Source organism: Scyliorhinus torazame, chromosome 29 (genome assembly GCF_047496885.1).
Source record: "Scyliorhinus torazame isolate Kashiwa2021f chromosome 29, sScyTor2.1, whole genome shotgun sequence".
NCBI lineage: Eukaryota > Metazoa > Chordata > Chondrichthyes > Carcharhiniformes > Scyliorhinidae > Scyliorhinus > Scyliorhinus torazame.
The window spans coordinates 17,238,244-17,254,110 of record NC_092735.1 but is presented as its reverse complement, the minus strand read 5'-3'; the positions used below and the strand labels follow the sequence as shown (position 1 = coordinate 17,254,110).

At 57.7% G+C, this 15,867-nt stretch overlaps 1 protein-coding gene across 1 annotated transcript in view; it reads right to left on the bottom strand.

Annotated features, from left to right (window-relative positions):
- The window catches only part of LOC140403898 (glutamate receptor ionotropic, NMDA 2B-like), a 427,700-nt gene that overhangs the window by 234,079 nt on the left and 177,754 nt on the right, over positions 1–15,867 (bottom strand). The window contains exon 2 of the mRNA XM_072492121.1: positions 14,492–14,606. Within this exon, the coding sequence (XP_072348222.1) occupies positions 14,492–14,606 (115 nt within the window). The remainder of the gene's footprint in view (positions 1–14,491; positions 14,607–15,867) is intronic.

The window sequence follows — 15,867 nt, the reverse complement described above, 5'->3', positions numbered from 1 at the left end:
CACCCCTCCAGCCACCCCCCCCTTCAGCTGTCCCCACCAAGACCCCCCTTCAGTCCCCGCCCCCTAGCGTTGCCAATGGTGTACTGAGCTCCTGGCACCAATGCACTGACACCCTGGCAGTGACACCCTAACCTGGCACCCTGGACCTTGAGTGGGGTCAAGGGGGTTAGCCCATTGCTCAAGATTGCAGAGGGAAGGTCCCCCAAAGGACCTGGGGATTGAATTGGCTTGACCCCGGGACCCACCCGCCAGAATGGGGGTCCCGTGATTTTACTGCCTCTAGTCGTGGCTGCAATGTGTAGTGGGATTTAAGCTAGCTAACTTGACCACATTCCTGAGAAAGACAGAAATAATGTGGTCAGCAGAAACACATCCAGAGGAAGCAGCTCTCATCACCAGACACCCTGTACACAGGCAGGCAATGGTACAGCCTGCGCAGAACTGCCGCCGTCTTTCCTGCGCATGCGCAGGGGGTCTCTTCTCCGCGCCGGCCATGGCGGAGCCCTATAGAGGCCGGCGCAGAGGGAAAGAGTGCCCCCACGGCACAGGCCCACCCGCGGATCCGTGGGCCCTGATCGTGGGCCAGGCCACTCCCCCTGCGCCCCCCCCTCCCCCGAGGACTCCGCTCGTCGCCCTCCAAGCCAGGTCCCGTGGGGATGGACCATGCCTATATCACGCCGGCGGGACTGGCTGAAAACAGGTGGTCGCTCGGACCATCGGCGCCCGGTGATTTGCCGGGGGGGGGGGGGGGGGGCCGCTGCCAACGGATCCACCCCCGCCCGAAAACCGGCGCCAGAGAATTCGGCAGCCGGCGTCGGAGCGGCGGGGGGTGGATCATGCCGCCCCCGGCGATTCTCCGACCCGGCGGGGGGGGTCGGAGAATCCCTTATCTTTCCTATTACTTATCTCTACCCAACTGATTCAACATCTTGTTCCTTCGCGCTAAGGTCATCTCTCACTACTGTTCTATTGACATCCTTAATTAACAGAGCTAACCCTCTACCTTTACCTCGCTTCCCATCTTTTCGGAATGTCAAATACCCTTCAATATGGCCTTAGCCTTGGTCACCCTGCAACCATGTCTCCCGTAATGGCTCCATGTCTCCATAATCCTACATCTTTTGTGAAAGATCCTACAAGTGTGGCTCCTCGACTCAAGTGGCTGCTCACAGGTCACCTCTGAAATAACAAAACAAGTGATTCTCACCCGATATTCGTGGAGGCTCAGGCGCCTCGCAGAAGGGGAATGATGACAAGAATTTTGCAATGGTAAGTCACGAGACTCACAATTATCATTGGTGGTGGACATGATCCAGAAAGAAAATCTGTTTTGTTCAGATTGTAGGCATGATGCTTTGGAACATAGAACATAGAACAGTACAGCACAGAACAGGCCCTTCAGCCCTTGATGTTGTGCCGAGCTCTGTCCGAAACCAAGATCAAGCTATCCCACTCCCTGTCATTCTGGTGTGCTCCATGTGCCTATCCAATAACCACTTGAAAGTTCCTAAAGTGTCCGACTCCACTATCACAGTCCATTCCACACTCTAACCACTCTCTGAGTAAAGAACCTACCTCGGACATCCCTCCTACATCTCCCACCCCGAACCTTATAGTTATGCCCCCTTGTATCAGCTACATCCACCCGAGGAAATAGTCTCTGAGCGTCCACTCTATCTATCCCTCTCATCATCTCATAAACCTCTATTAAGTCGCCTCTCATCCTCCTTTGCTCAAATGAGAAAAGCCCTAGCTCCCTCAACCTTTCCTCATAAGACCTACCCTCCAATCCAGGCAGCATCCTGGTAAATCTCCTTTGCACCCTTTCCAATGCTTCCACATCCTTCCTATAGTGAGGTGACCAGAACTGCACACAATACTCCAAATGTGGTCTCACCAGGGTCCTGTACAGTTGCAGCATAACCCCAAGGCTCTTAAACCCAAGCCCCCTGTTAATAAACGCTAACACACTATAGGCCTTCTTCACGGCTCTATCCACTTGAGTGGCAACCTTCAGAGACCTGCGGACATAAACCCCAAGATCTCTCTGTTCCTCCACATGCCTCAGAAGCCTGCCGTTGAGAGTTTCAATGGTCAGTAATGCATTATAATTGCTCATTGGTGCTAATTCTTATCCTGCACCTTGTGGAGCCCTAAGGTAGACCTTCATCTGTTTCCATAGTAAGTAATTCCCGGAATAGGGTGCTAGTCTGTCACTTATAGCCTATGGGGTGCCACTCCACATCAAGCGTGGCTGACCAGGAGTCTGTCCCACTCTTACCGCCAGCCATTGCCGTGTTTGGAAGCATTTGCAGATTGTCGCGCTCAAACTGTTTTGGCTGCGTTATGAATGCACCTTCCTTGGTCTCCGGGTCCTGGGGTGGGACTCGAGCCCGCAGCTTCTGGCTCAGAGACAGGGGGCGCTAACCCACCGCGCCACAAGATCTCCGATTTCTCACTGGTGCACCAACGCACCTTCAATGCCTAAAGCTCTCCAGGCAAATGTTTATTGGTGATAAATGTCCTCCCCTCGCACAGATCAGGATTGCGGCTTGGGAAAACATCTGTCTGTCACACAACTCGGTCCTTAACTTTGGGAAGCAATGTGTGAATGGAGGCCCACAGGAGGATGAGCAAAACTAACCTCTTCGCATTTGGCTTCAAGGTAGACCCAGGAAATAGGCCGCTTGCCTACCCGGCCAGCCAAGATCACGTGGAAGGGGACAATCAGCGAAAAAGAGAGGCAGCATTATGAACACGGGAGACAGCAACAAATAAAAACTTATATTTAATAAGCGCTATTGAAAGAAGGATGTGAGGAAAAATGTTTTCGCCCAGAGGGTGCTGGAAGTCTGGAACTCGCTGCCTGAAAGGGTGGTGGAGGCAGAGACCCTCGTAACATTTAAGAAGTATCTAGATGGGCAGTTGCGATGCCAAGGCAGGCAAGGCTATGGGCCTTGTGCTGGGAAATGGAATTAGAATAGTTAGGTAGTTGTTTTTGATCGGCGCGGACGTGATAGGCTGAAGGGCCTTTTCTGTACACCCCACCCTGGCCCAGTCCCCAAGCCTTTCACGTAACTCCAATTAACCGTAATTAATCTTTGGACACTAAGGGGCAATCTAGCAATCTAGCGTGGCCAATCCACCTAACTGTGGTGTCCTTTGTGTTGCTAAATTCAGGATGGTTGGCGTAGCGTTCACAAAAAACACAAAATAACTTTTTGATTGAACAAAGCTTTAAATTTCTCAACACTACTTAATTGGATTCAGCACTTACTCCTATATAATACACAGTTGATAATTAACATATAATCTACACTCATCTACTACTAAGATCTATACTATTACATTAATTATGATCTGCTCTCACTCACACTATCTTTCCTTCAGTCTGTACTCTAGCTATCTCCTTAACTTCAATCCCTCCCCCCCCCCCCCCCAACAAGGCTTAGCATCAGTGCCTTATATAGTTGTAACTCTAGCTCCCTCTAGTGGTTGATTTAGACATTTCATTAACCCTTGCAGTTCTTACATTTATGATAATGTCACACTAACCTGCACATCTTTGGACTGTGGGAGGAAACCGGAGCACCCGGGGGAAACCCATGCAGACACGGGGAGAACGTGCAAACTCCCCACAGTCACCTGAGGCCGGAACCTAACCCGGGTCCCTGGTGCTGTGAGGCAGCAGTGCTAAACATTGTGCTACCTCTATGACTCTACAGCCCATGGTGCTTAACAGAAGCGTAACCAATAAAGTGGCGGCATGAATACAAAGTTGGCCGAGGGACAGGAAACAAAGAGTAGTGATTGACAGGCTGTTTGGACTGGATCACGGTGAGGTTTCCCAGAGTCAGGATTTGGGTCACTGCTTTTCTTGACCTGTATTAACGGCCTCACCTTGGGTGGGCAGGGCGAAAATCCAAAATTTGCAGATGACACAAAGCCTGCCAGTGTTGCGAGCTGCGAACTCCTGACTAACTTCAAGGGGGCTAAGACCGGCTGGTGAAATGAGGAGGCCCATGGACAATGAGATTTAATGCAGAGAAATGTGAAATGATAATATTTAGCAGGAAGAATGGGGGAACGACAATATGAGCTAAAGCACCCCATTCTAAAGAGGGTGCAGAAACATTGGGCATACATGTGCTGAAGGCGGCAGGAGGGGTTGAGAAAGCAGTTCAAGTTCATAAGATTAAGGAACAGAATTAGACCATTCGGCCCATCAAGTCTGCTTCGCCATTCTATCATGGCTGATATGTTCCTCATCTGCTACCCACAATGCTACAGATCTCCTCCCTGGAACACATGACGTAGGAGCGGGAGGCGGCAATTTAGCCTCCCGAGCCTAGCACCCTCAATGTGATCATGGCTGATCCAATCCTGGCCTCAACTCCATAACCGTTCTCCATAACCCTTCAACCCATTACCAATTAAAAATCTGTCTACCTCCTCCTTAAATTTACTCACTGTCCCAGCATCCACCGCACTCTGGGGTCGCGAATTCCACAGATTCACAATCCTTTGGGAGAAGTAGTTTCTCCTCAAATCTGTTTTACATTTGCTGCCTCTTATTCTAAGATGATGACCTCTCGTTTTGGAATGCCCCACAAGAGGAAGCATCCGCTCCACGTCTACTTTATCCAGACCTTTTAGCATCTCGTACACCTCAATGAGATCCCCCCTCATTCTTCTAAACTCTAGAGAATTTAGGCCGAAACTATTCAATCTCTCCTCATACGACCAACCCCTCGTCTCTGGAATCAACCTAGTGACCCTCCTCTGAACTGCCTCCAATGCCACTACATCTTTCCTCAGATAAGGGGACCAAAACTGCGCCCAATACTCCAGGTGCGGTCTCAATGCCTTGTATAGTTGCAACAACACTTCCTTACCTTTATACTCAATTCCTTTAGCTATAAATGCCAACATTCCATTTGCTTTCCTTATTAGCTGCTCGTTTTCTGTGACTTAAGCACGTGGACACCCAGGTCCCTCTGCATCGGAGCTCCCCGAAGTCCCTCACCATTTACGTAATAAGTTGCCTTCCCATTTTTTCGACCAAAGTGCATGACCTCGCACTTACCCACGTTAAACTCTATCTGCCACATTTTGGCCCACCTACCTATATCCATTTGTAAGGTTGTTATTTCCTCATTGCAACTCACTATCCCACCTATGTTTCTGTTACACAAGGCACCAGCCTCCAGCCTCCCCGTACCTGGCCCGTACCAGCCTCCCCGAACAGGCGACGGAATGTGGCGACTAGGGGCTTTTCACAGTAACTTCATTTGAAGCCGACTTGTGACAATAAGCCATTTTCATTTCATTTCACACAAGGGGCTGGATTCTCCCAAAATGGGGTTATGTCCTCACGCCGGCGTAAAACGCTGGCGTTTCACTCCCCAGTCTCCTGCAAAAAATAAAGAGCTGTTCACTTACCTGCAGGGGGCTGGCAGGTACCTGGGGAGCTTCACGCAGCTTTGGCTGCGGATACGGGCCCCGCACTCCCGGTTCCGCGCATGCACACGGCAGCAGCCTCCAGCAGCCGTGCCTAGCACCATGGCGGACTCAGCCTGCGGACCAAAATGAAGAAACAAGGTCCCCCCCCCCCCCCCACCGATCGGCCCCGCGCCCCTGCAGTGGACCGGCTCGATTGCTGCCCCGGCTGCCCATAAGGCCCCCGCCTGGTGCAGGATCCCCCTGCCCCCCACCACAGTCCCGATCGCCCATTCGTGGTTAGAACCACGCCGTCGGGAACCCGGCTGGTTGGGACCGGAGTGTCGCTGGGAGGGCCTCTGGCAATCGCCCCCCCAGCCACGCGGCGTGATTCCGGGGGCCGGAGAATCGCCGGAGCGGCTTCGGGTGCGATCCGGTCGGGAACGTCGATTCTCCGCGGGGCTGCGGAGAATCCAACACAAGGCCCTGAGCTTTGTAAATAGAGGAAGACAGCACAAAAGCTAGAGAGTTATGGTGAACCTTTATGAAAGCCAGGGGGCGGGATTCTCCGATATTGCGGCAGGGTCCCTGCGCCCTCTTGAACGCATTCGAGTTTCACGACGGCACCAAATGGCCGCGATCACGGGCGATTCAGGGCCCAAAAATGGGCTAGCAGCTGGGCCGCGAGGAACTCGGAGGGGCGTGGCGCAAAAGCAGCGTCGTCATCGCGCGACGCCCGACTGACGCCGCGCACCGTCATTTAAAGGGCGCGATCCGCGCACAGGACCCAAGACGACGAGGTGGCTGAGCCCCGACGAGCCGCACCGAGGTTCCGCGACACGGACCTGGACACCCTGCTTGATGAGGTGGAGCAACACAGGGTCACCGTCTGCCCAAGGCGTGGGCATCGGCAACCGTCAAGCATGGTGAGGCGCGGCTGGCGTGAGGTTGGCACCGCGGTCAGTGCTGTGGGGCACACCCCCCGCTCCGGGGAGCATTGCAGGAAGAAGCTCCACGACCTCACGAGGGCTGCCAGGGTAAGTGCCACGAGGGTGCCCCCAGGTCACACCCAACCCCCCCCCTCTCCCCCACATCTCTCCGCAACCCCCCCCCCCCCGGACACGAAGGGGGGGGGCTCAGGGGCTCAGAGGGCACAATGTTGTACATGACCCACATGAGCAACGCGACCCCTTTGAGAGTGTCCCCTCACCCAGCATTAATGTAGTCTATATCTGCATGCCCGGATGATACCCGCCCAATTGTGATGCTTTATCCCCAGGATAAGACAGCTTACAACCAACGTGAGCGTATGAGAACCGGAGGGGTTCCCCTGTGCTGCATCCCCTAAATGTCCACGAGCAGAGGGCCCTGGACATGGCTGGGGGATCCGCCACCCGGGAGGTCGCGCCATGCCAGGTCGGAGGCGCAGAAGCAAGTGAGAGAACCCGGCATGTCCTCCCCCCCCCCCTCAACCCGTCATCGCCCCCCTCACACTCTGGCCACTGCACCCCCGAAACCCCTCCCCCTCACACTCTGCCCACTGCACCCCCGAACCCCCTCCCCCTCACACTCTGCCCACTCCACCCCCGAACCCCTCCCTCCTCACACTCTGCCCACTGCACCCCCGAACCCCTCCCCCTCACACTCTGCCCACTCCACCCCTCCCCCCTCCCCCTCACACTCTGCCCACTCCACCCCCAAACCCCTCCCCCTCACACTCTGCCCACTCCACCCCCAAACCCCTCCCCCTCACACTCTGCCCACTGCACCCCCTCCCCCTCACACTCTGCCCACTGCACCCCCGAAACCCCTCCCTCCTCACACTCTGCCCACTGCACCCCCGAACCCCTCCCCCTCACACTCTGCCCACTCCACCCCCTCCCCCCTCCCCCTCACACTCTGCCCACTCCACCCCCAAACCCCTCCCCCTCACACTCTGCCCGCTCCACCCCCTCCCCCTCACACTCTGCCCACTCCACACACAAACCCCTCCCCCTCACACTCTGCCCACTCCACTCCTGAATCCCTCCCCCCTCACACTCTGCCCACTCCACCCCTCCCCCCTCCCCCCTCACACTCTGCCCACTCCACCCCCTCCCCCTCACACTCTGCCCACTCCACTCCTGAATCCCTCCCCCCTCACACTCTGCCCACTCCACACCCTCCCCCCTCCCCCCTCACATTCTGCCCACTCCACCCCCAAACCCCTCCCCCCTCACACCCTGCCCACTCCACCCCCAAACCCCTCCCCCCACACTCTGCCCACTCCACACCCGAACCCCTCCCCCCTCACACCCTGCCCACTCCACCCCCGAACCCCTCCCCCTCACACTCTGCCCACTCCACCCCGAACCCCTCCCCCTCACACTCTGCCCACTGCACCCCCGAACCCCTCCCCCTCACACTCTGCCCACTGCACCCCCGAACCCCTCCCCCTCACACTCTGCCCACTGCACCCCCTCCCCCTCCCCTCTCACACTCTGCCCATTGCACCCCCTCACCCCTCACACTCTGCCCACTCCACCCCCTCCCCCTCACACTCTGCCCACTCCACCCCCTCCCCCTCACACTCTGCTCACTCCACTCCCTCCCCCTCACACTCTGCCCACTCCACCCCCTCACACTCTGCCCACTCCAACCCCTCCCCCTCACACTCTGCCCACTCCACTCCCTCCCCCTCACACTCTGCCCACTCCACCCCCTACCCCTCACACTCTGCCCACTCCACCCCCTCCTCCTCACACTCTGCCCACTCCACCCCCTCCCCCACACACTCTGCCCACTCCACCCCCTCTCCCACACACTCTGCCCACTCCACCCCCTCCCCCTCACACTCTGCCCACTCCACCCCCTCCCCCTCACACTCTGCCCACTCCACCCCCTCCCCCTCACACTCTGCCCACTCCACCCCCTCCCCCTCACACTCTGCCCACTCCACCCCCTCCCCCTCCCCTCTCACACTCTGCCCACTCCACCCCCTCCCCCTCCCCTCTCACACTCTGCCCACTCCACCCCCTCCCCCACACACTCTGCCCACTCCACCCCCTCCCCCACACACTCTGCCCACTCCACCCCCTCCCCCTCACACTCTGCCCACTCCACCCCCTCCCCCTCACACTCTGCCACTCCACCCCCTCACCCCTCACACTCTGCCCACTGCACCCCCGAACCCCTCCCCCCTCACACTCTGCCAACTCCACCCCGAACCCCTCCCCCTCACACTCTGCCCACTCCACTCCCTCCCCCTCACACTCTGCCACTCCACCCCCTCACCCCTCACACTCTGCCCACTGCACCCCCGAACCCCTCTCCCCTCACACTCTGCCAACTCCACCCCAGACCCCTCCCTCTCACACTCTGCCCACTCCACCCCCGAACCCCTCCCCCCTCACACTCTGCCCACTCCACCCCCGAACCCCTCCCCCCTCACACTCTGCCCACTCCACCCCCGAACCCCTCCCCCCTCACACTCTGCCCACTCCACCCCCGATCTCCCCCCCCCTCACAGTGCCCCCACCACCACCGTACACCCAGCCCAGCGTGTCTAACAAACCCCGTATCATTGTGTTCCCCAGGGCCAGGGACGAACGTCCAGTGTCGTCTCGGGCAAGACCCAGCCGTCCATCCGGAAGCTCAACCACACCCTGGGACGCACGCCAGAGGGTGGAAGGAAGTCGTACAGGAGGGCCATCCTCTCAGTCCGGGACACTGGAGGGGGACACACAGAGGACGGGCAGATGCAACACTGAGGGACACAGGACGGACAGTCACGACAGTGATGGCCGTGAATTGCTCGAAGATAGGGCCATGAGCCAGCACAGTGACGGGGACAGGACGGGGACTGTGGACAGTGACGCACAGAGGATGGCCAGACAGTCCACGGACACGGAACATGACATGGGCCGCGGGGGCCTTGCTTCGGGCCAAGAGTTGGCCCAGGACACACCAGACATCTGGACGGATGATGACCTCGAGCTTGCGGCACTGCTGTCTCCCACACCATCCACCATCGCAGAGACACTCGCCTCGGTTGGGCATATAAGTGATGAGGCTCCCGGGTCACGGTCTGGTGCGCACCACACAGCCGAGCCGGTACAGCCGGTGGAGTTTGGAGCAGCCGAGGGGCTGGACGGTCGGAGGGCAGCCCAGGCCCAGCAAACAGCTGCCGCCCAGACGGTTCCCGGGTTCCTGGAATTACTGGACCCACCCGGACACCCGATGCATATGGAGACCCAGGGACTGAGTAACGGGATGAGGGCCATCTTCCAGCACCTGCAGACGCAGTTGGAGGAGTCTATCCGCGTTCAGGAGCAGGGAGTGGTGCCGCTCATCGCAGCCACCCAGGCCGACACCGCACGGGTGGCGTCCGCGGTGGAGGCAATGGGGGAAATGGTTTTGGCCATCGGTCAGGTTCTGCAAGGTGTCATCCATGGCCCAGGAGAGGGCTGCCCTCTCACAGGCAGCTATCTCACAGAGCCAACACGACATTGCCGCTGCTCTCCGGGCCCTGGCCCAGTCCCAGCAGGCCATGGCACAGTCCCAGCAGGCCATGGCACAGTCCCAGCAGGCCATGGCACAGTCCCAGCAGTCCATCGCTGAGAGCATCAGCCGCCTGTCGCACGTGCTGGATGGCGTAGCGCACTCACAGGTGGAGGTTGCACAGGGATGTCGCAGTCCCTGGGCTCCGTCGCTGCGAACGCTCGGACCCTGGTCGACACCACTGCAGGCCTCCAGGACTGGCAGCGCCAGGTGTTGGTGGTGTGACGGGTCATGTCTCCCATCGCACCTCGGTCCCACAGTGAGGCCCGGGGGCCACCGGGCTCCCCGAGGGAGGAGGAGGTTCTGGGATCCATCCCGGTACCTCCAGCAAGGGGGTCCCTGAACACCCGGCCGCCCCCCGTTCCGTCCCTGGCGCATCTGGTGGGCAGCGGGCAGGGCAGGGTGGCACCACGCCTTCCAGCACGCCTGCAGAGCAGCCTGGCCCATCGAAGCCAGGCCGCCACAGGAAACGCGTGCCGACGGGGAGCCATGTCGAAGGGCGTGATTCTCAGAAGTCCGCCTCCACTCCAGCTGTACCATCTGAGGATACACCTAGGCGTAGTGGTAGGGCCCGTAAGGCAAAGAAGCTAGACACATAGTTAGTTGGCACAGGTGCAGGGCACAGTTTAGTTGTAGGGGGTAGGGCACCTGTATGTGAGTGTCAGAATTAAACTCACTGTTACACTGAAGACTCTGTGCCATGTCCGGTGCCAGGGGGCTCGTGAGGGTGACCGAGTGGCGCTGGGGTTTACGTTCGGTGTAACGGTGATGCCGGGTGTGCGTTCCCTTCCCCCCCCCCCAAAACCGGACACTCCGACGCCAGCTACCCCACACGGGCACGTGATGGAGTGTCCGTGACAAACGCAGTGACCACCGAGGTGGATGGTTCAGCTATAGCCATGAGTCAGACCTCGGCTGGCGAATCTGAGCTCACAGCCCATCGCAGAGCGGGCCGTCATCATTCAACATGGCACTGATCACACCCGCTTACCCAATCATCAATGTAGTGTGAACCGTGCGTCCACCAATGTGTCGCGTGCCCGCTGTCCTCGACGGCGCCATCGTGCAGCCTCCTGGCCATAAACAGCACCCGGGTCGTGTCTGTGCCCAGCATCCACACCCATCCCCAAGCCCCACCGCCCCCCCCACCCCCCCCCCACCCCCCCCCACCGACCCCCCTCCCCCGCAACCAACCTGATGCACATCATCCTCCTCCTCCCCCTGGTTTGCGTTTTATCCGCTGCCATCGGGTCCTCCCTCCGACTCCTCCACCAGGGCATCTCCCCTCTGCATGGCAATGTTGTGCAGTGCACAGCAGACCACAACCATGCAACCGACTCTGTCGGGCCGGTACTGCAGGGCCCCTCCGGATCGGTCCAGGCATCTGAAGCGCATCTTCAGCAGCCCGAAGCACCGCTCCACCACACACCTGGTTGCTGCATGGGCCTCGTTGTATAGGCTCCCCGTGTTGGTGTGAGGCCTCCGTATTGGCGTCAGCAGCCATGATCTCAACGGTTAGCCCGTGTCGCCCAGCAACCAGCACCTCAGCCGGGGGGGGGGGCACCCCTCAAACATTGCGGGGATGAACGACTGTGCCAGAATGTAGGGATCATGCACACTGCCGCGGTACTTTGCACACACGTGCATGATCTTCATGTGGGGGTCGCACACCATCTGAATGTTCATGGAGTATGCGCCCTTCCTGTTCATGAACACGTCCTTGCTGTCTGCAGGTGGGCGCATGGGGACGTGTACACCATCGATGGCACCCTGGACCATCGGTATCCCGGCCACCTTGGCGAATCCACGTGCCCATGCTTCCTGCTGTGCTCGGTCCTCAGGGAATTGAATGTACCTGTCCGCGATGGCGTACAGGGTGTCGGTGACGGCCCTGATGCACCTTTGGACCGATGCCTGTGATATCCCGGATAGGACCCCGCTCGGCGCCTGGAAGGAACCGGTCGCATAAAGGTTTAGGGCCACCGTCACCTTGACGGAGACTGGTATCGCGTGTCCTCCTCCCATTCCACGTGGTGCGAGGTGCGCCACGAGCTGGCATATATGTGCGACCGTCTCCCTGCTGAACCGTAGTCTCCTCCTGCATGTGATGTCCGGTAGGGCCTCGAAGGACATTCGGTCACGGTAAACCCTCGGCCTTGCTGGCCGCCTGTGGCGCCCTGGCACCACCATCAGTGGCTCCTCCTCCTCCTCCCCCCCCCCCCCTGTGCATCGATATCAGTGGCCGCATCCTGTGCATTCCTGACGATCTGGTGGTCAATGTTCCCCCCAGCATCCCCCTGGACATTACAGGCCTGAGCGCCTGTGGCCTGCGCGGCGACGACGGGCCACTCTGCGGCCATCGCCTTAGCAGCAGCCGCTGCATCTGCAGCCACTGTGGGCCGGCGCAGTCTACGCTGCCGGATGGCCACCTGCAGTGCAGCGGCTCCAACCACGGCGGTGAACATCGCTGTCTGGTTGGCAAACATGGTGACCTGCAGGAGGGTGGTGGGGGGCAGAGACACGACATGTTACACGGAGGTTCTTCCACACCTCGCCAGCCAGGTGGCATGGGATACCTGTGTGCCCCGGTGGCCTGGTCGCGCTGCAGATACGCAGCCAGCCTAACCCCGGTCACTGTCTGCGTCCACCGGTCAGTTCACACCGTCCACCTCGCCGGTGCGCCAGTCGCCTCTGTCCATCAGCGAGACGACAACTTGCAGACGTGTCCTCGTCACTGTCCTGCCACGGCAGGGCGGCTGACATGTGGCATCCCCAGATAGGTGACCTCCTCCTCTTCCCCCCCCCCCCTCCCCCGGGCATGTCTGAAGCCTTCCACAAAGGCATCCTCCACTCCCTCCCCCCCTCCTCCCCCCCCCCCCCCCCCCCCGTGATTGGCGGCAGCGTTCCCCAGTCTGCAGAAACTCCGGGACAGGGGCCGCTCTCCTCCTCGCTCCTCATCGCCAGCCAGCGCGACTGGCTGACGATTTTATTTAGCAGGTGTGAACGGCGACAGTGTGACCTGGGGTCACGCCATCGGGACTTCAGCGGGGGTACGGAGAATCGCCGTTGTGAGTGTCTCGGGCGATTCTCCGGCTGGCGCGGCGCCGAACCTGCGGGGCCGTTCTCGCCAGTTGGGAGAATGGTGGGACGGCGTCGGACTGGCGTCGGACTGGTGTCGGACCGGCGTCGGACCGGCATCGCGCGATATAATGTCGCGGCCGGCGTTTCTCCCAACCGGCGCGGCCTCGGAGAATCGCGCCCCCTGATTCACACCCTTAACTGGAATATTGCGCGCTATTCTGGGCAGGAAACGTTGGGAAGCTGTGAAGGCTTTGGAGAGGGGGGCAGATAAGATTCATGAGAATGGTTCTGGATCGGGGAGACTACAGTTACATGAATACATTGACGAAGCTGGGAGTGTTCACTTTAGAGAACAGACGTTTGAGTGGAGGTTTAAGGGAGGTGTTTAAGTTGTCCGGGATCCGGACAGATTGGATCGATAGAAACTGCTCCCAGAAGTGTTGAAGGTCAGAGGGCACCAATTGAAGGTGATTGCCAAAAGAACCTTGAGACACACACATAAGGAAACTTTTTTAAAAACGCAGCGAGTGGTGAGGGTCGGGAATGCACTGCCCAAGAGTAAGGTGGAGGCAGGTTCATTCGTGGCTTTCAAAAGGCAAATGGTCGGTCGTCGGAAGAGATGGGTAGGTGATGGCGTAGTGGTATTGTCACTGGACTAGTAAGCCAGAGACCCAGAGTAATACTCTGGGGGCGGGTTCAAATCCCGCCACTGCAGAGGGTGAAATTTGAATTACATTTCAAAAAATGTGGAGTTAAGGGTCTAATGGGGACCATGAAACCATTGTCGATTGTCGTAAAAACTCATCTGGTTCACTCATGTCCTTTAGGGAAGGAAATCAGTTGTCCTTACCCGGTCTGGCCTACATGTGACTCCAGACCCACCACTGAACTGCCCTCTCAAGGGCAGATGGGCAATAAATGCTGGCACCGTCTGCGACGCCCACGTCCCGTGAACATATCGAAAAAAGAGGCGTAATGGGGGGGAAAAGCGGAAAGTGAAACTGGGTCAACGTGGTGGCCTGAGGAGGTGGAAAGGCACATGAATTTTCGGAGATGTTGTGGGGCAGACGGGAAGACGCTGCTACTCTGACCCAGACTGGCTGGTGACGTTAAAACGAAGACCGCTTTCCTAGCCGGAGAGTGACTTTGTTCACAGTAACCACTACTCCAACACTCCAGTGTCCCACGCCACCATCTGTCGGTGCTTCAATCCCCAGCAACTGCTTAGCAACGTAAGAGCCATTGAACTAAAACAATGTCAACAAATAAGACATCGACAAGAAGCTGGGGGCAGTTTCTGCTGAATTACTGTTTGTGTTGAATCATCGCTCCAATTAGTCCAGCGCAACTGATTTGCATACATACACACGCGCCCCTCTACATTTCAATAAAACATTAAGTATTCCTCGCAAAGAATCCCAGAAATGCTTACCTTCTCCCAGACTCGCTCTTTGTTCAGTAAGATTATGACTAATTTGGGATGCATTTGGTAGCCGTCTTCACTGAAGGAGAGATTCCTTCCCTCGAAGCTTACATTCATTAGGTATCTGTAAAAATAGACAGAAGGAATGCTGGAGATTAGTGTCTGGAACGCGGGGTTGTCCGTGCTTATTGCTGTCATCGCTGGGTACTTAACAAAGCACGACAATTAGAAGATCTGAAGAAAGCATTACTCAATCCAGGAACCCCCCCGGGCTGGTTTCCCTCATGGTTGAGGCCTGCCGTCAGCGTACACTGCCTCACTGTGTGATGTTAGTCTCAGGACAGCCGGCGACAGTGGCAACTGCACCCAGCAATCTCCCATCCCGCACGTTCAAACGTCTGAGTTTGGATTTGTTATTCTATCGCCTGCCTCTGAGGCCCTGGGTGGCAGAGCGGGTTAGGCGCTGGCCTGGGACACACAACAAACAACTTGCTTTCACATCCGCGCCCGCGAATGTGGGCAAAACGCCCCGAGGTGTTCCGCGGAGGAGCAATCAAGACAAAACAAAATGGACTCTGAACCAAGGAAGGAGATTTTAATGGGCGCAGCAAAAAGGTTTGGACTGTACAGGAAGGTACTGAAAGCAGGAGAAGGAGGCGGAGGGGCAAAGGGATTTACGGAGAGAAGACAGAGTTGGACCATAGAATCCCTACAGTGCAGAAGGAGGCCATTCAGCCCATCGTGTCTGCAGCGACCCTCTGAAAGAGCACCCTACCTCGGCACACTACCCTGCCCTATCCCCGTAACCCCACCTAACCTGCACATCTTTGGACTATGGGGGGAAACGGGAGCACCCGGAGGAATCCCACGCAGACAGGGGGAGAGCGTGCAGACTCCGCACAGACAGTCACCCCAGGCCGGAATTGAACCCGGGTCCCTGGCGCTGTGAGACAGCAGTGCTAACCACTGTGCCACCCTGCCGCCCACACACATACTTGCCTAGCTGGAGCTTTGGCACGTGCTCACCTTATGAAAGCTCAAAAGCAGAGAATGGAGGCCTGTGACGGATCAGGCCCCACTTTATGGCGGCTCAGCTAACCTGCACACTGACCCCTGCTGGAGGAGCAGCGTAATGCTTTTTTCTTTCTGGCCCAGACTTGGAGTTGCAGCTTTACTAATGACATTTGGAAAAACACCCCGGGACTACACAGAAACATAGAAAATAGAAGCGGGAGCAGGCGATTCGGCCCTTCGTGCCTGCTTCCGCTATTCATTGTGATCATGGCTGATCATTCAACTCAATAACCTGATCCCGCCTCCCCTCCTATCCTTTGATTCCCTTTGATTTCCCACAAGCAGAGGGACACATGCTTGCTGTCACCAAA